We start from the raw sequence: 22,869 nt of genomic DNA on the forward strand, positions 1-22,869 counted from the left end.
TGGCCGCATGTTCACTCGGCACACGGTCTGTGAGGCGCATCCATGTCGTCACGGGTAGCAGTCGTTCATCCGTTTTCGTTTCTGTGCCACACTCCAGTGTATGATTATGCCACAGTTTATTTACCCCTTCGGCGCTGACGGATATGAGGACCGCATTCATTATTGCTTTTGACTATTACAGATAACACTGCTGGGAGCACTGTGTCCGCGTCTTGGCTGGACGTGAGCACTCGTTTCTGTGGGAGACACAGCCTGCTCGGACACCTCGGCCTGTGAGGTGGAGGGTGATTCGGAGGAGAGGGGCCGTGCCGGTCCCCAGGCACCAGCGCCCGGATGCGGAGCCTTGGCCCAGCTGGCTCCTTAAAAAAAGCAAACACATTCAGAAATTCTCAGTGTCACACAAATCAAAATATAGATTAAAAATCAAAAAGCAGATTTGCTTTTGGCTGTTGCCATTAGTCCTTGCTAGTTATTACTTTTCTAATCAAGGTGAAATTGGTCTATAACATGTAATTGTTGGGTATACGACATTATAATTTGATATTTGTGTGTCTACAAAGTGATCGCCACCGTAAACGGGGGTTATTATTGTTTACAGCCAGCCACAGCCTGGAGGCGATAGTAATTGGAAGGACAATATAGTATGACAAGTTTTATTGAACTATAGTTGAATATGTTCCAGTAAAGAAACATTATTGTCACCATCAGACATTCAGGCAGCCGCCTCCCTCCCCACTTGCTGCTGCGTGGTGCTGATGGTGGCGGGGTGTGTTTGAAGCAATAGACGATTTATTTATGCTTTCTTTCAAATTCTCCCTACAGCAGTTTCCGGGAACCCTAGGCTTTTTGCAGCGTCTCTGATCAACCATCCCCACTCCAGGGGCCAAAACTGCACAAATCCAGAGTCTGCACGGTGCAAACTTTCGTTGTCTTTTTTCCTCAATTGTAAATTTATTTATATGTCTTAAAACTTTAAAATGAGCACGTTTTATTGTGCATATAAAACGACTGGGATGATAGAAAATTAAACAGTCCGGTGAAATTCAGCATGTTGTGGTAGAAAAAAATCTAAGACTTGTAGTCACAATACACATTCAGTCTTTGCAACATGGGAGTTAAGACGCAGTAAAGTAGTAACGCAGAGGCTGTGGTCTGATTCCACCTTACCAAGTCAGGGTCTTAACCTCCTGTTTGGTTTTATAATTTTACCTTAGACCTGTGTTTTTACCCTGCTATCAACGTGCTGTGCACCGGCATTGATTCACCCGACAAACACTTAACTGAGCACCCGCACTGTGCCAGGTACCTGGCGAGTTATTTTGTAGAGACACAGTGGTGTAGGCACTGATCAAAGGACCTTCTGCTCCAGCAGCAGAGAGTCGAGTATGTGAACCAGTGGTTGCCACACCCCGCTTGGGGCTTGAGCTAAAATTTTGCCCAGGGCACTGTGGCAGCGCAGCAGAGCACATTTAAATCAGAGCAGGTAGCACTAGAGCTGCCTCTGCAAGGATGAGAGGCAGGAGCTAGGAAGGGCATGCCAGGTGTAGGCGTTGGGAAGCCCAAAGGCACAGAGCCGGGAAGTGGCCTGGCGCCGTCAAGGAATGACTAGGAGCTTTGTGTGTTTGGAGCACGGGGGCCTGCGCAGGGGAGCTGGAGAGAAGGGAGAGCGGCAGGCAGGCAGGAGGAGCCAGGGCTTAACAAGCCAGGTGAGTAGGAAGGGCGTGGACTGAGAAGGACGAGACCTGGGTTCTCACCCTGTCCTACCAGGACTCCTGGCATGTCCTCAAGCCTGTCACTCAGGCTCGTGTCCTCAGCAGGGTGACCAGAGAACTGGGGAGAGCCGTTTCCAAAGCACTGTTCCAGTAGATGTGGAAAGGCACTCTATGAAAAATGCTCCTCTCCTTAGATTGTTAGGGGAAGTTTCAACACCACAGTCCCCTCCTTCAGGTTCACAGCGACAGTGACATTGGCGTGTGGGAAGTTTCTGGTCCTCCAGGGAAGGAACCACTTCCGTGTTCTTTAACTCAGCATTTGTCCAATTATTTGAACTCGGAACAAATTTTCTATAATACCACTATTAGTATCCAAAATGCTGCAGAGCCCCATTTTGGAAAAAAAAACGGGCCAGGCTTCAAAGACGCAATCATCCTCATTCATTTGGTCATTCGGTGTCTGACAGAGCGGAAGGGGCGCGCTGCCCCCATGCCCTCCTCGTGTCTGGGGCCGACGCTTCCTTCCTGCAAGAAGCTCCAGCTGTTTGTTGTTCGCAGCATCAACTACTCGAGGATTTTTCTTTCTCGTCTCCTCATTTTTCATGTCATGCCCAGGCTTCATTACCGAGTAATAAGTTGCAAGAAATGAGAATTGAGTTGTTTCTGAGCAAATATCAATCATTTATGATAGGTTTAATAGAAATTATAATGCATAAAAATCAGGGTTTTACTTATTGGAAGTATTTCAACATTGGCAAGTCCCCAAATTAATCAATGAAGCATTTGCGATGCCAAAGAGATCATGTAAATGAAAACAGAGCTGACCTTTTTAGAAATTGAATACTTTCAACATTTACCTGTCAGAACCACTGATTTGGAAATTGTTATAGATGCTTGAAAAATGGGAACTTTTTTCCCTTGTGAAAATACCCATCATTTGGCAAACCAGTGTCATTTTCCTCGAAGAGAATGCGGTGATTGATTATCCAGAGTGCGACCATGACAAGGTAAACCAGCCGGAGAGCTGGGAAATTGTATGTAATCATGTAGCATCACAAAGGCCCTTTGTTGAGCACGACCATTCAGATTAAACCGTGGCATTCTCATCATTTCCTGCGGGTGCTTCCTGTTCACCCCAAACCTGTATCTCCAGGGGATACTCCTCCGGGCTTGCAGTCTCTGCCTCGGCTCCGACCGCCGTCCACCCAGTGCTGGTCATCCGGAAGAACTGGGGTAAATGCAGACCACTCGGACTCCACCCCAAGAGACTTCTGACTGCAGAGATGTCTGCCTGGCATCCCGCCCACAGACGACACTCAGAGAGCTTTACTGATGCACATCAACGTTACTAGTTTCTTTTAGTGGGAGTACTGTCCCGAAGACCCTGAGATGTTATAAACAGGTGGCAGAGGAGGAGGATGGAAGATGGACAGAAGGACAAGAAGACTTGCCGGCCGTGCTTTTGAGAAATTGATGATCTGACCGGGAAGCCCAAGCCCACCTGGCATGACCTGGAACAACTAATTACATGGTGCTGATGTGCTCGTGTAGAAGCACCAGTGCACCGCCTGAATACGTGGGAGACAGGGGCCAATGGGTTAGAGGAGTCATCAAATTATCCTCGGTTATTTGAAGAGTAAATTGAGTCATAAGAAAGGAAGAGGTTACCCAAACCTGCCCCAGAGTTGATTAGCAATCACATAAGTGGAAATAGAGCCAGGCCGTGTCTCGCAATCATCTCAGCCGTCTCCCCACACCCGTCTTCCCCGCAGCGGTTTGGATTTTACAGGGGCTTTGTTAGGAAGGCTGAACTCCATTCTCCTTTATTAATTTCTGTCCACATGTTGTAGCAGAGCCTATGTTCTGAATCCGGATGAGGCTTTTAGATTCTTCTTAGCAGCATGGGGACATGCAGCTAAGCAGAATCAATTCCTGTCACTCACACACAGATGCAGAGAAACGGGATTATGGACCAGGGTGAAGCTGCAGTGTTTTAATCTTAAAATCAATACGGAGAAGGAAGCCAAACTTGCGGGGATTCTGTAGAGACGGTAATTTGGTTTGCCGTAACAAATATAACTGTTTCTTCCTTTTCACCTTCTGACTCTTTCACTTTGGGGCAGTGGGGTGGGGGCAAGACAGGGAAAGAAGATAAAGAACCTGCACAATGAAATAATCTTGAATAAACACACCCCTGTAAACACGCAACTCATGCGGATTCTCCATTGTTTACAGAAACGCTGTACACTTTTGTCCCTTCCTTTCATTTTCGGGAGGAAAACAGTAACCAAAACCCTGCACCCTAGTCTGCACTGAAGCATAATAAAATGCCTTTGGTTCTCTCATGGTCACTGTCAGATCGGGAACATTTTTTCCTTGTGTACTTTATGGCCAGGTCTACCATAGCTTAGGCAGTTCTATCTGAATAAATACGTGTTTAACAAGTCATTTATCGACCAGAGGATTCCAAACTGCTAAGCATGTGATTAATATTTATCCCGACGTCATTCTGCTCCTTTTGAAGGAGGCATGAACTCGAATGGTTTGATAAACCACTCAGCCTTCTCTTCAAGACTGAGAATTTGCTCAGAGTGCCTCTCTTTAGACGTCACACTGACTTCTGCAGAGCACCCCCCATCTGTAGCTGTGAGACGGGCATACTTTTCCTTCGGGAGCTTCTCTAAATTCAGTTCTGAGTATGCCTGAGTCCGTGTGGGCACTCCTCCCGCAGGGGCACCAACATGGGAACTACCAGGACCTCGTGAGGAAAGGGCGGGGCTACAGACAGAACCAAGCCCCAGCAGGGAGGGAGGCAGAATGGTGGAGGTAAAAGAGACTCCCTTTTCCTAAGTCTGTTTCCTCATCTTCAGACTAGAGATGATTACGGGACACCACATAGGTAGGCGTGCGCAGAGGATTGAATGCGATAAAGCCTGTGGAGCCCCAGTACGGCACCTTGTACTTCTAGGGACCCAAAAAATGTTCGTGATCGTCAGAAGCGTTTCGTCTGCAGCGAGGTAGCACGTGCTGTGTGCGCACACACATTCTACAGGCTGTGAGAATAGAATCAGCCTCTTCTTTCCTGATGGGTTGATGGTTTTGAAACCTTTAAAGTGAATCATGGAAGGCTTTTTCCTTGCAGTGCCTGGCATGGGTCCCTCCTCTCAAAGCAGAGCCCCAGAGGTAGCGAGTGAGGCCCCAGCTGAATATGTATGCACTTTCTGCAAAGCCACTGAGATGCCAGTGAATGGCCAGAACTCCATGAAGCCGATTTGAACCCCCCTGTCCCTCCACAGAAGACACTTTCTCAGATACCTGGGAGGACTGCTCTGCGTAGCATATTTCTTGTGTTGTCATTTTTAACCAGCATTTCTAAATGTCACATCCCTTCAGGAAAGCTCCAGTGTCTTGAATGATCACATTATCTCAGTTGTCCTTCCTTGTGCCACATGTTAGTGCATACAAAGAGCAAATAGAAAACCTCATGAGCTCCCTCCGTGTCCCTCTCCAGAGCACCATCATCGTGGAGAAGACGGTGCAAGACCTCCTGAACCTGATGCACGACCTCAGCGCGTACTCGGACCAGTTCCTCAGCATGGTGTGCGTGAAGCTGCAGGAGTACAAGGACACCTGTGCTGCCGCCTACAGGTAGGGCTGCTCTGGGGCCTGAGACGGCACTTTAGAGCCGGACCGTTATTCTGCTTGGCGAGGTTGCCACGGGGCCTGACTTTCCCCTAATAGGGAAAGGACTGTCGTTGGTTTGTCAAGGGGCCTGATGAGAACACGTGCCCCATGGGTAGTCTCCTGGAGGCTCCTGTAGCCATCCCCACCAAGGGGATGAAAGGGACAGAGGGACAGAGCCACGTGGGGCCGCCAGCGGTGGCTTTGTTGAGGTGTCAGCTGTGATTGTCACGAAGGCCGAGAGTCCTAAGGTTCCTCTTCCTTGAGGAAATTCCAGAACTTGGTCAGTCCCTTGCATGATTCTAAAGATCTTTAAAGTAAAGCAATTTCAAACTCCCAGGAACTCTTAATAATCTATAGTATGATTTATTTTTACTTCTTACAAATGTATTCCTCTTAATGTTTGATCTGTAGCCTTCCCGCTGTCATGAAAAGACAGTTACACTGTTTTTAGCATCAGTGGAAATGAAAAACCATTGTTATGAACTTGAAAACCTGTGGTTTTTTCCTCTAATTTCTTTACCCTGGGTTCAAAAATCTCTTTGAGCTTCTGGAAAAGATCATAGCACTTCTCATAAAGAGCTAATAATCGGAACAAATTATAGTCTGGTTGACAAGACCTGCAGCAATGAGGGGAGACAAGAATGTATAATAAAATAATAAATTTATATGATAATTAAGCGTAGGTAGGTGAAGTACATCTGTGCACAGCGCGGCTTGTTCCGTCTGTCCTTGCACGTTGCACGTGTCGGATATTGACCAAGCGCTGTCCAGGCCCCCGACACCGTGTGAGTGAGCGAGCGTGTCGGGGTGGAGACGTCAGTCAGCCGCAGGCTGCACCTGCGTGAGCTCCCATTCTTGGTAGAGGACAGAAAGGGAAATGGGGGGCAGAGGAATAGGACATATACAGCATTAGGACATATCCACCGCATTCATTTATGGCAGAAAACATGGCAAGATGCTGCAGGAGGAAGACCTTACCTGAGGAGGACCAGAGAGGCCTGGCGAAGGATGTGAAGTAGGCCTTGTGAAGGAGGCGGGATTCAGACAGGATTTAGGCTTAAGGAGCTGTGGGAAGAAAGGAAGCAGAGCGAGGTCAAGGAAGTAGGGAAGAGTGGGAAAAGAAAGAACGTGTGATGAATTTGGGGTTTGGGAAAGGCAGGCTGAGCCCCCATTGTGGAGGATGGGAACGCCAGGCTCCAGGAACTTGGCCTGAATCAGGTAGCGGGGAGCCAATGAAGGTGAGAAGCGGGGAGTGCCAGGTGCAGACCTGTGTAGTAGGGCGTTTTTTCTGAGCTTCATATAAGCTGGATTGGACAGGCAGGTGTGTGCAGGTAGAAGACCCAGGTAGCAGGTCACTGAATGAGAGGAGAGGCAGGGAGATGGCCGGTGGGGACAGATCCGGGGACATGAAGGCGGTGCATTTGCAGGGCACGGCCACTGGTTGGCTGGAGGGGTTAATAAAGAACAGCTGTGAGAAGAAACAGTTGAAATTAGCCTTGTCTTTTTCATGCTGTACTTGTAGGGGCTTTTTTAACCTCAAATTCAAGATCTCACGTGTACCCATTGAATTTAATGTTACTTTTAGCTCATCATTTTAGTCTATTGAGATATTTTTGAGTTCTCATATGTCATCAGAAAATCTTAGCTATTCCTTCAAATTTCCTGTCATTCTTGATTTTATAAGCCATCTTTTAGTTTCTTTATATCATTTGTTAAAATGTTCGGCAGGTCAGGGCTAAATCAGCAGTTTGGGGGCGTGTCTCTCAAGACTTTCTTTGGGATTGACATCCATACGTTAGTCCGCACTTCCGGAGTCCATGTGTGTTCTAACTCTCAGCCCAGGCCGTAGCTCAGAGCCGGCTCTGGAGCCTAAATTTGAATACTAGCATTCCCCGTTTTTAGTTATATGACCTTGAACCCTTACTCAGCCACTCTGTGCCTTATTTTCTCATCTGCAAAAGGTGACAGTTCTTCCTTCATAGGGTGGTCTTGAAAATGTCAGCCTCTTAAAACTGTCATCAGCAAAAAAGTAAGCTCCCTCCAAGATGCTTAGCTGCTATTTTGATGGCAAAGCCAACGATGACAAAGATCACCGTTACCACCCTTCATGACCGCACCTCCCATATATTATCATGCACCCTATAAGAGACATAGATTTCTTGATGGTGACCTCCCAGGCCTAATCCTCTTAAGGCAGCTACCTGTCCCTCCCGTCTCCCCAACACGGGCTGTCACAAGCCAGCAGTGGACAGCACTAGGTCTCTGTTCAGAAACCCTGTCTTCCCTTCACTTTTAGGACCCTCTGCTCTCTGTCCTGCCAAACCTGCGTTAAGGACTCTCATCTTGGACAGCTTACAAATTGCCCTTGGAAACAAGGTCTCTTGACCCGGAGCCAAACTGACCGTTTCTTCATTCAGGTCAATGACTTACCCGGTTAGTAGGGAGGGGGCAAAGCCACGTGACTTACTCACGTACAGCTTCCCCGGCTCCTGGGGAGGACCACGCCCTAATCGGTCACAAACCTTCTTTGTGTTCTGTTCTAGAATTGTGCCTATAATTCTAAACTTACCCAATATCTATAATTTACCTTCTTATATGAACAGGGCTTTTTGTTTTGTTTTGTGTGTTATTTGAAATAGGAGAAAAGTGTATATTTATACTTAAAAAACGCTGTTGAAAATTATGGGGCGTATGGGGCGAATAGCAGGAAATAGCGTTCTGGCTGGCGAGCAGGGCGGGAGCTCAGGAGCACGTCGACTGGCTGGCTCAAGGCAGGAACATGAATGGTGGTGTTCACCGTGGTCTGTCCTCCTTATAGGAACTGAGCTATTTCTCCGTCATTTATGTTTCACCCTTTTGTCCAGACGGTGCAGCTGTATCTCCGGCATAACGCTGTGCTGGGACCATGCGCATCGCTGTTGGTTCTCATCAAGAGTGTGTCGATCCCCTCCCCGCAGAGCCCAGCATGCCACGTTGGTATCCCCCTTGGCCCAGTCCCCTGGAACGTGCCCACTCTGAGGCCGTTCCGTCTGCAGGGTGGCATCCGCAGTGATGCACCACCGGTGCTGAGGGGCAGGCCCAGGGTGCCTTCTCTCAGGGCCGGGAAACAGAATCCTGTGCAGCTTTGAGGGGAATAAATAGAAAAGCATTGATATGGTTGTCCTGCTGGGGTGTCCGACATTTTGGTGTCTCTGGGCCACATGTTATATACGTTGTGACATGTAGTTACACACAAAAAATCTCATAATGTTCTAAGTTAATTTACAGTTGTGTGTTGGGCCGCATTCGCAGCGCCCCGGGCCGCGGGTCGGACGCCCGTGTAGAAATCTACAACAGTGTGCCCACGGCACGTACAGCCCACGGTGCCTGTGGTCTCTCACTGAATCGGGTGTTCACGCTGGCAGGAGACTCTTTCCTTTTGTACGAGCCTGAAGACGCCAAGTGTCCTTACTTCCTCTCCTCCCGCTTCTTGCCCTCCCCCACATTGGCACCTGCTGGGGAGTAATTAGGGCAGTCCTAATTTGGACAGCCAAATCCTGATTACAGTGAGAGGAAAAACAGGAAATGTTCTAGTTTGGCTGCCAGCAAATGACTGACTTAAATAGCAAGCCATATCCAATTCAAATGATCCGAAATGGTACAACACTGGGGAAGGAGGAAGGGAGCAGGGAACATCGCCGTCCGAGCCTCGCACAGCAGACAGACAGCTTTCGCAGAGACCATCCCATCCATAAGCTTGCAATGCCCTCTGCCGAGAGCCGCTCGTGTTCCCCGTTTGCCAGGAGAGCCGAGCCTCCCCTGGGAGCCGAGAGGCCGGGGGAGGGCAGCACCGGCACCCCTCTCCGTGCGCCCCTGACTCTGGAGGGAAAGGCCGTGGTACGTACATAAAGATGCCCTGTTATGGGCTTGGGATGAAGGGAGGTTTCCTAATGGGGAGCCAGGACTAGAGGCCTTTTCCTTAGTCAGTCACACCCCTCGGGCCTTAAAGGAAAACGCAGCTGTGAGCTCCCAGCGGCTGCAGCAGCAGTTAGGCAGCAGCCCACCAGCCTGCGGCATCCAAGCTCAGCGTCTCTCCTTGGGCTGCCCTTTGTCCCCAGGTGCAGTCAGCCACTTCTGTCCCAAACAGCCATTTAAAAATTGGAAGTCACAGTTTTCTGAAGTTTCCGTCTGTTCCAGCTTAGCATCAGTTCATTAATCATTCTGTTTTGGGGAGCAGGAGGCCTTTCTGCATCGTGTTGGGCCTGGTAGAGAATCCAATTAAAACATCTTCTAACCTAAGAGGCTCAGTGGATATAAGACACAAGCATGTTCCGTTAGAAGAAAGTTCATCCTCAGGGCCTGCCTTTCTCCACTTCTCCCTAGAGGACCAAGAACTCATGCCGGAGCATGGGGAAAGGGTGACACGGGGACAGACTTGCAGTAGCTGAGGGCGGAACCCAGTCTGGCGCAGGGCTGGACACGCTGTGGGCCCTCGGTACATTTGTTGAATGAGCGAGGCCATTGCTGACACACTCCCTGGGATGAGTAGGCAGTGGGGCTGCACGTCCATCGTGATGGCTGGGGAGAAGGTCCAGAAGCCAGAATGAACTGGAGTGGGCGGCATGGTTGGGAAGGAGCATGAAGAAAGGGGAGCTGGGAAAGCTTCCCATGTTCAGCAAAGGAGAGGACGGCCTCCTCCGTGGTCAAGCGGCATCTGAAGACGATGGGGGCCGCACTGTGCTAATAGTGCAGACTGGACACCGGGGGCTATGATGGCTGGGAAAGCCCTTCAACTTCCCGGTGGGGCCACAGGCTAGGGTCCTGCAGGAGTGAGAGCCTCACTGGGCCAACAAACTAACTTTGAACTGCAAAGGACCACAGGCACATGCCAGGGAAACCCTCCCCAAGCCCCACACAAGTTGTCCTCCAGTTTGCCATCTCCAGAGTTGTCAGGTGCTTCCTAAGGTGGATTATTGGGTGGAACACGCCATCATAAAGCTCTCCAGCCAGGACTGAGTGTGATATGAAAGTAACCTCATGTTTCCCTGCTCTTCTCCTGTTTAGTCTGTTCCCTCTTACCTTAAGGGATATTCTGATTGTGACTTTGCATTTTGTGTGTTGTTTTGTTTTAATCTGCAGCATCGTACTAACTTATTTTTGCATCTCCCCTTGTCGTTGTTATGGTGTTGCTGGACACCGCATTGCACTTCGGCCTGCTATGGGTGCAATTGTTCACAGCCGAAAATCAGTCCCGGCAGCCTCATTCGGACCGACCTTGTCCGGGGTCTAGCTTAGCTCCTAGTTTTTGAAGCGTCCGCGAGATTCAGGCTGGGAAAGCAAACATCGTGCCCCGGCTGTCACCAAACAGTTGAACCCAATTAGCCCCGCCTGCCCCTGGTTGTTTGCCTAATGAAAGACTCGGCACCCCAGCTGTGTCCAGGGACCAGGCACACTCGCCCGTCCCAACTGTTCCAGAGAGGAAGCAGCGCTCATCAGACGCAGTCAGCACCACCAGATGTTTTCTGAACGAAATTTACTCAGCTGTGTCTACAGGGCGGACCCTCCTCGTGGCCGCCTTATCACCTGTTCCAAGAGGTAGACCTGTTTTCCTCCTCCTCCTGGGAACAGGTACAGACAGCTACACAGATGGCTCTGTCTGTGGCGCACCGAGCTGTGAATTCATTAGTAGATTATGGTGCTGGTAGTGGTAATTAACCCTACTGCTCTTGTGGAATAATTGTGGGAGATGTAGCTCCCCTTTTTTGAGGCTACTTGGATATGTCCTGGAGTTTTTTAGCCCACACAGTCTGGCTGAGCACAAAATTATAAATGAGTAAATGCAGTTGGTCAGGATAGAAACTTGCCATTTGAATGAAAAATTTCCTTTAGGGTAATTGCGTGTTGCTAATCAATGCCAGTATTTCAGATTGGAATATTAGGAATTGCATTTGGAATGGATGTCCACGCCAATAGGAATTAATAATTTATTGCTGAGGGCACTGTATAGGTAGCATGTTAGTTAATTTGGGTTACATTTTTTAAATAAGAATGGATCAATGAATATTAGTGAAGGCAGTAATATAGTACTTGAATTATTGAATTGATCCAGTCTTGTAAAAAATACATAAGTAAATAATGTGAGTGCCTCTAACAAAGTATCCCACTAAGCTAACATTTTTCATTCCAGCTGGTGCTAAAATGAAAAAGTCTGGGTTCCCAGAATGTGCACTGCCACTTCACACCTGTGGACCCAAACTGTTTACTGCACCCTCGGCGGACATGGGCCCGGATGGGTGGGCCCCGAGATCTGGAGGCTGGACAACTGAGTTAGCTCCTAACTGTGGGCTTCTCACTCTGCAAAGCAGAATCCGACCTGCGGTGTGTGGGTAGAAGAGGCATTGAGCCACCCATCCAAAGTCCTTTCTAGAAACAGACTCTGAGATTTAAATTGTATATAATCTCCACATGTCACAAAACATTCTTTTGATTGGAAACACTTCCTATAGCTCACGGGACCCACAAAGTCAGCAGACGGGCAGATGTGGCTGACAGGCCGCAGTCTGCCCCACCCATCATACAAGCCGGGTTCTAATGGTGAAGTCCGGGTGAGGCTACAGAAGGAGGGTTTCCGTTCCATTGTTTTCCAAAGGGAGAGATTGCGGAAGGCTGAGGTAGTCAGCGGGTCCTTCACAGAGAAAGGGAGACGAGGGGACGCTCCACCCACGGCCGCCCAGCAATAAGCGTAGAAGGGAAGGCTTGGCAGCCAGCGCTCCTTGGCGCGTGTGTGTTGTGAGTCTGCACTTTTTCATGTCAGATTTTTTCCAGAGGGTGGGGGCACACCTGTGTTCTTTGTTCTGGTTTTTATTGAATCCTGAGAGGTATGGTGAGAGCCTGGCGGAAAGATCTGTAATTTGGCCAAAATGCCAAATGGCTTGGCAGTTCACCTAAGTGATTCAGTGCAGAGAAGAAGTAAAGGAAACCACTCGGCCGGTTTTAGTTGAACGTGTTACCGAGACTCCTAAGGCTGAAGAGGGCCTGTTTCCATCTCCAGCCCAGTTCTCACAGACTCGCCCAGTACCAGGGGTTGTGCTGGGCACTGCGGGCACAAACACTAGGAAGATAGCAACTGCGTCCTCAGAGCGCTCACCATTCAGGGTGGGATCCCAGACTGGAAAGAAGTGTATAGTAGGACCGGTGAGAGCAGAGGCCATGGGTAAGGAAGTGGTTCTTATCCTTGACTTCACACTGGAATCCCGTGGAAGGGAGCTTTTAAAAATTCTGATGCCGGGGTCCTGCCCTCTGAGAGTCTTATTTATTTGGTCTTGGGTGTGACCTGGGCTTCTGGTTTTTCTTAAAAGCTCCCCAAATTATCCCAATGTGCAGTCAAGATACAAAACCTCCAGCATAAGGGTGATGAGGCACAAAAGAGAGGACTCAGCTGTCCTAAGGGAAGAGCCACAGTAATTATTGATGAGTGGGGCTTGCAGAACAAAAGAACAGTGGGCCTGCGAACCAAAGCATCACTGGTTCAATTCCCAGTCAGGGCACATGCCTGGGTTGCAGGCCAGGTCCCTGGTGAGGGGGCCCCAAGAGACAACCACACGTTGATGTTTCTCTCCCCGTCTTTCTCCCTCCCTTTCCCTCCCTAAAAATAAATAAAATCTTTGAAAAATAAAGAACAACAGAGCAGACCGCGTGTGAAAACTTACTGTCATGAGAAGGGAAGGACAATGCACCAAGCAGGACATCTGACACCCACAGAACCACCACAAAACAGAGAGCCTGGGGAGGGAGCTCGACAACTGCTGTTTTTAAATGTTCAAAGAGGCGAAGGAATGGAATCCATATACAAGAACAGGACATTCTCAGGCAGATCTGTAAAAGAGCTAAATAGAAAACATGACAATGAAATGTCAATTGAAAAATTTTCAAAAAGCCGTGGGTGGGTTCAATCATAGCGCACGTCCTGGAGAGAGGTTTCCTGAATTAAAAAGAAAAAAAACTAAATGCTTTAATTAACTCAAGCAGTAGCCATTCAGACCAAAATATATTGACTTTTATCTTCTGTTTAATATGTATCTCAGTGTTTCCTTTGACAGGCTAAAAGGTGCTGGAAAACTTTCATTTGTTTACAGTGTCCGAGGTTAGTTTTAGCAAAAGGTCTGAAGGATCACGGAATTCAAAACTTTGAAAAAAGTCGGAGGTGGGCGAGCAGAGCCGCTCAGTCAGTGCAGGCGGCGTGTCTGATGACCGCGTCTGTGAGGGAAGCGGAGGAGCATCACCAGAGAGACATGCTGCGTCACAGGAGAGGTCCATTCACTCATTCATTCGTTTTTTGAGAAAGCCACCCCAGGGGTGGAGAATACAGAGAGATGTAGTCGTCCTCTGGTGTCTGCAGGATACACGCTTTAAGGCCCGCAGTGGATGCCTGACGCCGTGGGTAGTACCCGACCCAGAACCAGAATGCGCTGTTTCTTCCTGCACACGTGTACCTACGATGAAGTTTCATTTGTAAATTTGGCACAGTAAGAGATTAACAACAACGAGTAACGACACAACAGGACAGTATAGCCCAAACCTACTCCTGAGTCTGTGGAACGGTTGTCACTGGCAGTAATGACCTGGTGTCACTCATTTCAGGGGACCCCTCATGGAAGTATTCCTACAGGATCAATGCTTTCTGGCACAGTGCACTGTCAGTCAGAACACGCTTTCTGTTCACGCCTGCCTCCCGCAAATTTCATGTCTCTTCCACCTTAACTAAGCACCTGTCACATACTGTGGCCGTACCTGTTACAGTTTGAGGTGTGACAGCAAAACTGGCATAAATTTCTTTTTTTCTTTGTTTGCCATTTCACAAGTAGAAGAGTCCTTCTTCCTGCAGATCTTAGCAACCTTAGCATATAATTTTTTCCCTTTCATTACTAAGTTGAGAACTTCCTTTTCACTTAGAGGAAGTACTTAATGGTTTCTCTCTGGCATATCTGAATTGCCAACATCTCTTCTCTTGCACTTTAGGGCACTTATTAAGTAAAACCAGGGTCATTGTGCACAAGCACGGTGAAACCCAGACAGTGGATCTGACGATGGAGACAGCTCTCGGTGACCAGTGGGTGGGAGTGTCTGCAGTGCGGGGACGCTGGGCAGAGGGACGAGTCACATCATGCCACTCAGAACAGCGTGTGGTTTTTAAACTTATGAATTATTTATTTCTGGCATTTCCATTTAATGTTTTCAGACCGCTGTTGACTGCAGGTAACTGGAACCATGGAAAGCTAACCCATGGCTACGGGGAGACTATTATATAAAGGAAAATAAGGGGATAATCAGGGGGAGAAATGATCCCCAAAAGCCTAGGTGGAGAGGTTACTGGAAGGGACTGAGGATGAAACAGATTCAAACCTACTTCTGTGGGGGGGTCGAAGATGGAATGTTTGAAAGTAATAGGGTCCCCTCCTTTCTCTGTCACATAGGAATGAGGGGGGTAAGCAATGGGGAGATAAATGAAGGGCAAAGATTTTAGTAACAGCCATTGAGGGACATGGGAGAGGAAGCTGGTCAGAGATAGGTAAAAAGCAGGCGGAGAGCATGGAGGGTCCACCAGCACTGTTCATCGCAAACTCGAGGGGGTGCCATTCCGCACCACCGCACCCAGCGCCCCAAGTGTAACGGTGTAAAAGTTAGATGGTGGGACTGGTTGCTAAGTACTTCAGAATGATGCAGGAAAATAACAAGGGATAAAGGGAATCAAAGGTACAAGTGTGAGTAATTTGAGAGTCTGTTTTCCTGTCACCAACTGCAGTTACTGTTAGAAAACTTGGGCTCATAGTGAGAAGAAATCTAGGAATCAATAATGGTTGTTATGACTCTAGCGCATTTTCAGAGAACTGGGCAGTACTGCCTCCTACAACATGAGACAGGTTACCCCGAGTCAGGTTGTCCTGAGTCAAGGTTTTAAGCTTCAACCTCCTGTCCACAAACGTTAAACCTCCTCCTGGGGAAGGGAGCTTTTGTCGCACGTGCACGCACATGCAGCGCACATACACAGTGCCGTAGAGCTGTGGAACTCCTTCCTGTATAACCCCCGTCCCCGAGTCAGTCCCGCCTGTGGTGGGGCCTCCTCAGTTTCAGGGGGGAGCCAGCTCATTAGCATTCCCTTGTAAATAACTGTCACTTCTGTCACCTAGAATTGCTGATGAAGATTTTTAGAACATTCAAATTGGCTAGAGGGACAGAAATGGTGACTAGAAAGAGCAGCTTTTTAATCCCGTTGGAATCGAACATTTCAGGTGCCTGCACGGGTACTTTCTGGTCAGACCAAGGGGTCGTGGCTGACCCACGGGCCCTCTCAGCGGACTTGGAGCCTGTCCGCTCTAGGTCACTGGTCCCAGGCACTGCAGAGAGCAGTCCTCAAAGACTCTCTGCCTGACATCAGGGCCAGAGGGTTCCTCTGCGATGGCAGCTTTGCTTTGAATACCGGGTGTCCATAGTTCAACAAGTAACTTCAAGTAGAATGAATTGGTCATTCAAACCAAGAAGTCAAAGGACAACCCATTGTAATGCTCCGTCACCCTTCAGGTACTGTTTATATTGCATTTAGTAATAGCATTCTTTTATATAGTTACTCCACCTTATTTGTTTAATATCTTTCTTGAAAGATCCCTCCAAAACCCAGCACATGCTTTTGTTAGCTTTCATGATTACTCAGCAATGAAGAATCCAAGAATGAAATCTTGAAATGATTGTCCCAGTAATGTGGCCTGTTGTGTGTCACTGCCCCCAACCCAGCTAATGGGTCATGCTAACAAGAGGGAGGGGCAAGGTGTCTTCTCTGGGTAGCGGACGTAGATGAAGAGCGCCGACCAGAGGTGAAGCAACGTGCTGACGCGTCTCTGTTCTGCCGGTTGTGTTTAGGGGCATTGTCCAGTCGGAAGAAAAGCTTGTCATCAGTGCATCATGGGCAAAAGACGATGATATCAGCAGACTCCTGAAATCTCTGCCAAACTGGATGAATATGGCTCAACCCAAACAGCTCAGGCCAAAAAGAGAAGATGAAGAAGACCTAATAAGGTAAAAAGTTTATCTTCTAAGTTGTACTAAACATGAGGAGGAAAAACATCTGTTTAGCTAATTCTTTCATATGTGAAAATTTTGGCCAATTATAGGTGTCAAGTAGCAATTGACTGGACTTGGTGAAGTCTGTTTTCGTCCTAGGGTACCTCATTTCCCTGCAAGTGTGCATTTTGCTCAAAACTTTAGAAGGCAGAAAATGATAGGAATCAAGTTTGGAGCAAGCTAGACTCAGGTAAAATTCCTTTCAGCTCTGGCCGGTGTGGCTCAGACGGTTGGATCATCGTCCCATAGACCAAAAGTTCGCCAGTTCAATTCCTGGTCAGGGCACATACCCAGGTTGCAGGTTCAGTCCCCAGTCAGGGTGCATATGAGAAGGCAATCGATTGATGCTTCTCTTTCACATCTGTGTTTCTCTCTCTTTAATTCTGTCCCCCTTCCTCTCTCTCTAAAAGTAATGAGAAAAAGTCCTCAGGGGAGGAGATGTATACGTATATATGTATATATTACATACGTGTGTGTGTGTGTGTGTGTGTGTGTGTGATCTCTTTCAATTTGTAGTTGGATCAGTTGGTCGATTCTCCCCTCCTAGGGGACAAATACAATTTGTTCATTCATTCACTCACTCATTCAGCAAAGCGGTCTGACCTTGTTATGTACCGTGCCTTGGAGATGTGACGATTAATAAGAATTAAGTTCGTGCCCATACAGAGTGCGTTGCGGTTGTCCTTAGTGTGTCCTTCCGTTCACAGACCCATCAGTTGAACTCCCCAGAAAAACAAACGTGCTTCCATGTCTGTTCATATTTTTTGTATTACCTCTGACTGTTTTATGCTTGTTTTGACAAAAATAAGGTCTCTCTTTGAGCTTTATCACTCAGTGTTTTACCTGTGTGCAGTATAAATTATTTACTTAGGGACCAATTCGGTGATGCTGCGCATTTTCACATGCCTGGCTCGCCGCAGTGACGCATTGCCCTGCTTTGTAGAGGGGGGAATAAATGGGGGTAGTTCATCGTCACATTAAAATCAAGCTTATTCTCACTGTTTTTTGCCTATCCAAGTAAATAAATAAATAGTACAAATAAAATAAAATAAGATAAAAGCAGTTTAAAGAAGCAAAGACCAGAAAGGGAATAAAGAAGTAATGGCCAATACCTTACTTTCAGTTTACCGTCAAACTGCTGTGGGCTCTCCTCTTTCTCAGGACGTAGGCTGCAAGTATCAATGACTCTGGGTTGCTCCCGCAGTGAACCATCTGTATATGCCATACTTTACCAACATTTCTTTTCTCTTAAATGATTTTAGAGAGAGAGGGAGGGAGGGAGGGAGGTGGAGTGGGGAGAGGCACAGACAGACAGAGGGACACTGATTTGTTGTTCCGCTTCTTTGTGCATCATTGGTTGGTTCTCGTATGTGCCCCGACCGGGATCAAACCCACAACCTTGGCGTGTCAGCAATGGAGCTCTGTCCAACTGAGCGACCCTGCCGGGCTTCTACCAACATTTCATTATGGAAATTTGCTATGGTGCCATTTAAAACTTTCTTAAATTGTGATACTCAAAAATTCACCAGTAATTTAACCTAAAGCCTTCCTACCTATATTTTTCTTGCTCGTTATTCATATTTTCCCAGAGAAACTTGTCAACTAGTTACTTTGATATAAAAAAACTATATATTATAGTTTACTTTTCCAATTAATAGACTTTATTTTGGGAGAAGCAATTTTAGGTTTATTAAAAAAATTATCTAAAACCACACATTTCCCATATATCCCCTCACCCACTCCTGGATTTCCTGTTTTTAACATTAGTGTGGTTTGGGTGTTAGAGTTGATAAGCGGTGATTATTGACTGAAATCTGTAGTTCACATTGGGGTCCACTCTTTTTGTTGTACACTCCAGGGGTTTCGACAAAGGTATAAGAATCTTATCCACCATTACAGTGTCAGTCAAAACAATACTTTCACTGCCCTCAAATTCCTCTGTGTTTCTCCTAGTCTTCCCTCCCTTCCTCTCCCTGAACCCCTGGCAGTCACTGATTGTTACTGTTATTTTTTTACTATCTGCATAGTTTCGTCTTTCCAGAGTGTTATGTAATTGGGATCATGCAGTATGTAGCCTCTTCAGATTGTCTTCTTTTGCTTTGCAGTGTGCACTCAAGTTTCCTCCGTGGCTTTTGGTGACTTGACCGCTTTTTTTTTAAGTTTCTCAATAATGTTTCATTGTATAGATGCACCATAGTTCGTTTATCCGTTCTCCTATTGATAAAGTTGCTATGAACATTCACGTGCAGGTTTTTGTGTGGGTCTGAGTTTCCATGCACCTGGGTAAATACCAAGGAACACAGTCGCTAGGGTCGTACGGTAAGAGTATGTTTAGTTTTGCAAGCAACTGCCACAGTGTCTTCAAAGCGGCGGCACCGTGGTGCGTTCCCACTTGCAGTGACGGAGTTTTTGTTGCTGCACCTCCTCGAAAGCATCTGGTGTCGTCAGTGTTCTGGACTTGGTCCATTCTAGTGGGCGTGCCGTGCTGCCTCTTTAATTTTGGTTTTCATAATGACATATGTGAGCATCTTTGCATATGCCTATATTATATCTGTGTGTGTGTGTGTGTGTGTGTGTGTGTGTGTGTGTTTTAGGTGAGATATCTGTTCAGATCTTCTGGCCCTTTTTAATCAGCTTGTATGTTTTATTGCTTTTGAGTTTTAAGAATTCTTTGTATATGTCAGTGGTGGTCCTGCGCCACCTTTAGACTAATCCAAGTCCACTTTCAAATACCACTATACCACGTCCTGGGGAGTGCCCGTGCCTTAGGACGGTCTTCCCAGCTCCTCCCCCCATTCCCTGTGACGTTGCTCATTCATTGCATTTGTCCATAAGCTCTCATCGCTGCATACAGTATCATTACTATTTTGAACAAACTGTTACCTGTTGATCAGTTAACAGTCAGAGAATTTTCCCTTATTTTTTTCTTCTGTCATGCTCTTTCTTAATATAGGTCCACATTCCTGACCAATATCATTGTCCTTTTCCCTGAGGAATTTCTTTTAACGTTTCTTATGAGGCATGTCTGCTGGTGACAGATGCTTTTGATTTTTGTTTGTTAGAGAAAGGCTTTATTTGTCCCTCACTTTTAAAGAATAATTTCTAGATTGGTGATTCTTTTCTTTTAATACCTTAAATATTTCACTTCAGTCTTACTTCCATAGTTTTTGAAGAGAAGTCCAATGTAATTTTTATTCTTGTTCTTCTTTAGTTAAGGTGATTTTTTCCTGTGGCTTCTTTCAAGGTTTTTTTGTTTGCTTGTTTTGATTTTGTGCCATTCAAATAATATATGCCTAGATGTATATTTTTTGGCATTTTTCATGTTCGGTGTTCTCTGAGCTTCCCAGATCTACAGATGATATCATTGGTTTGGGGAAATTCTCAATCATTGTTGTCTTGGTACCAATTATAGGTTTTTTTCTTCCTTCTCCTTCTGGTATTCACATTACACCTTTTGTAAGTTTTCACAGTTCTTGGATATTTTGCTCTGTCTCTTCACTCTTTTTTTTTTCTCTTTGGATTTCATATTTAAAGTTTCTATTGACAATTCTTCAAGCTCACTAATTCTTTCCTTGGTTACATCCAGACTATTGATGAACCAAAGGCATTCCTCATTTCTGTTAGAGTGTTTTTGATTGCTGGCATTTGCAGAATTTCCACCTCTTCGCTCACATTACCTGTAGTTTACTTTTTATTGAATATCTAGTACATATGTGCATTTATCAAAGACACAACTCGGTAAATTTTCATACTTTTTATCATGTAACCAGTATCTAGATCAAGAAACAGAATAATACTGCCAAGGAACCTTTTTATGTTTCCTTCCGGTCACTACTTGCCTCTCCAGTATCTAAGCCCTAAACACATAGATTACTGCACTCTGGTTTTGGATTCCACATAAAAGGAATCGTGCAGTTATGCATTCTCTCATGACTGGCTCCATTTGTTCCATGTTATATTGGTGAGATTCATCAATATTGTTATGTATAAGCTCCTATTACTCTATAGACTATATTGTATGCCATTGTGTGAATACACCACATTTTTTTATGTTTTATTATTTGTTTGTATACGTATGTATATGTATTTATTCATTCATTCTACAGCTTATGGGCACCTGGGTAGTTTCTAGTTTGGAACTATTTTTGTATAGTGCTGAAATGAGTATTCTCTGTGTCTTTTGGTAACCATATGTAAACATTTCTGTGGTTATGTTATATAAGTAGGATTGCTGGTTCATAGGCTATGCATATGTTAATTTTAGTACACACTGCCAAACAGCTTTCCAGAGTGGTGGCAAGAGTTCTCATAGTAGTGTATGAGCGACCTATATTTGATCCACAGCTCATCTATATGTGATGTTTTCCATCTTTTTAATTGTAGTCATATAGTAGGTTTATAGAGATATCTCTTGTTGATTTAACATGCATTTCTCTCATGATTAAGGAAGTTGAGCACCTTTTAATTTAATGTATTTTTATTTTACACCTTTTAATGTATTTTTATTTATTTACTGGCCATTTGAATATCTTATAATGTATTTTTATTTATTTACTGGCCATTTGAATATCTTACAATGTATTTGTTCAAATCTATTACTCATTTTTAATTAGGTTGTCTGTAATTTCTCTACTGATTTGTAGGAGTCCTTTTATTTTTATCCTCACCCAAGAATATGCTTATTGATTTTAGAAAGATGAGAAGGGAGAGAGAGAGAAACATCAATGTGAGAGAGAAACATCAATCAGGTACCTCCCATTCAAGTCCTGATGGGATCAGATCCACAACCTAGGAAAGTGCCCTGACGGGGGGGTCGAACCCACAGCCTTGTTGGTGTGCATGATGGCACTCCACTCAGCTGAGCCACCTGGTCAGGGATGTAGGGATCCTTTAGCTGGATATACCTTTTTTTATGACAGATCCATAGATACATACATACATACATACATACATAGATGGATGTCATCTTCTCCTACTTTACAAGTTATATTTTTACTCTCTTCATGGTGTCTTTTAATATACAGACTTTTAGTCTTATAATAAGCCTAATTTGTTATTTATTTAATGGATAGAACATTTTGTTTCCTATTTAGAAATCCTGGTTTATACCAAAGTCACAGAGATGTTTTTCTTTAAATCCTTTGCAGTGCTGAATATATATTTCCCTGACATCTAAAACAAATTATAAACTCCTAAATTTTTATTTTTTATCCCTGTTCTCTACACACCCCCTTAATTTAGATCACATCATCATGGCAATAGTAGCAGAGAGCAACCCTGTAACTTTTTTTCTGTCCAGAGGTCGAGTGATTGAGGCATCGGTGCATGAGAGCCTCACGTGAGAATAATGAAACGGACCTTAGGACCGAGGCCGGGCCCCACAGCTGGGCTCCTTCCTGCTGTCACCGCCACACTGTCCTGCTGTCAGAGCTGTGTGGCATCTGGATGAGCACACTTCCGCTCCTTCTCATTAGCAATACTCATTTAATTATATCCCAGCCTTAATAGTTGTGTTGCGTGCAGCTTCTGGAGGATGAATTGGTTTTTTCCCCTCAATGTTTTTTACATTACTTTAAATCAGCATCTTTCTTTTATCATTCTTATTTTCATGTCATGCCTTAACTGTATTCTGTGCTTGCAAAGAGATTTTCAGTTTTATTAGGTCTCTTCCATAGCTTACACTTGAAGAGAAGAGTTTCTAGCCCTATCCCAGAGAAAAGACCATGCTGATCTAAAGCGATGAACCTTCATATGCTACCTTTGTGCTTCTGGTTCAGGAGAGCGAGAATTAAGTTCCTGCCTTTCTTTACTCTTGTCTTGCCCACTTAATTGTACCACTTTGGTTCTTAAATTTCAAGAAAAAACAGCCCTGGCAGGGTGGCTCGGTTGATTGGAGCATAGTCTTGTGCGCCAAAAAGGTCTCTGGTTCCACCCCCCGGTCGGGGCACGTATGGGAGGCAACCGTTCTCTCTCTTTCTCTCTCTCTCTCTCTCTCTCTCCCCGTCCCCCTCTCCCTCTCTTGCTCCCCCCTTCCTTCTCTCTCTAAAATCAATAAGCATATCCTCAGGTGGGGATTTTTTAAAAGATAAGGAAAAACAAATAATACACATTTTTTAAATTGTTGGTGAATTATAATATACATGAAGTAAAGTGTAGTCTCACTGTATAACTCAGTGAATTATGATGTGTGATTACACCCATGTAACCACCCCCCAGATCAACATAGAGAACTTTTCCAGCACCCCAGAAGGCCTGCCCTCCAGGTAACCACTGTTCTTTTATCACCATGGTCTAGTTTGGACTGCCCTCCACTTTTAATAAATGTAACCACAGTATCTGGTTTATTTTGCTGGACAGGATGCCCCATAAGATTGTCCAT

General features: G+C 45.8%; 1 protein-coding gene across 1 annotated transcript in view; it reads left to right on the forward strand.

The window, feature by feature from the left end:
- EXOC4 (exocyst complex component 4) overlaps positions 1 to 22,869 on the forward strand; it is a 676,926-nt gene that overhangs the window by 533,592 nt on the left and 120,465 nt on the right. The window contains exons 12-13 of the mRNA XM_028525527.2: positions 5,224 to 5,360; positions 16,290 to 16,445. Of these exons, the coding sequence (XP_028381328.1) occupies positions 5,224 to 5,360; positions 16,290 to 16,445 (293 nt within the window). The remainder of the gene's footprint in view (positions 1 to 5,223; positions 5,361 to 16,289; positions 16,446 to 22,869) is intronic.

Source organism: Phyllostomus discolor, chromosome 10, assembly GCF_004126475.2.
Source record: "Phyllostomus discolor isolate MPI-MPIP mPhyDis1 chromosome 10, mPhyDis1.pri.v3, whole genome shotgun sequence".
Classification (NCBI taxonomy): domain Eukaryota; kingdom Metazoa; phylum Chordata; class Mammalia; order Chiroptera; family Phyllostomidae; genus Phyllostomus; species Phyllostomus discolor.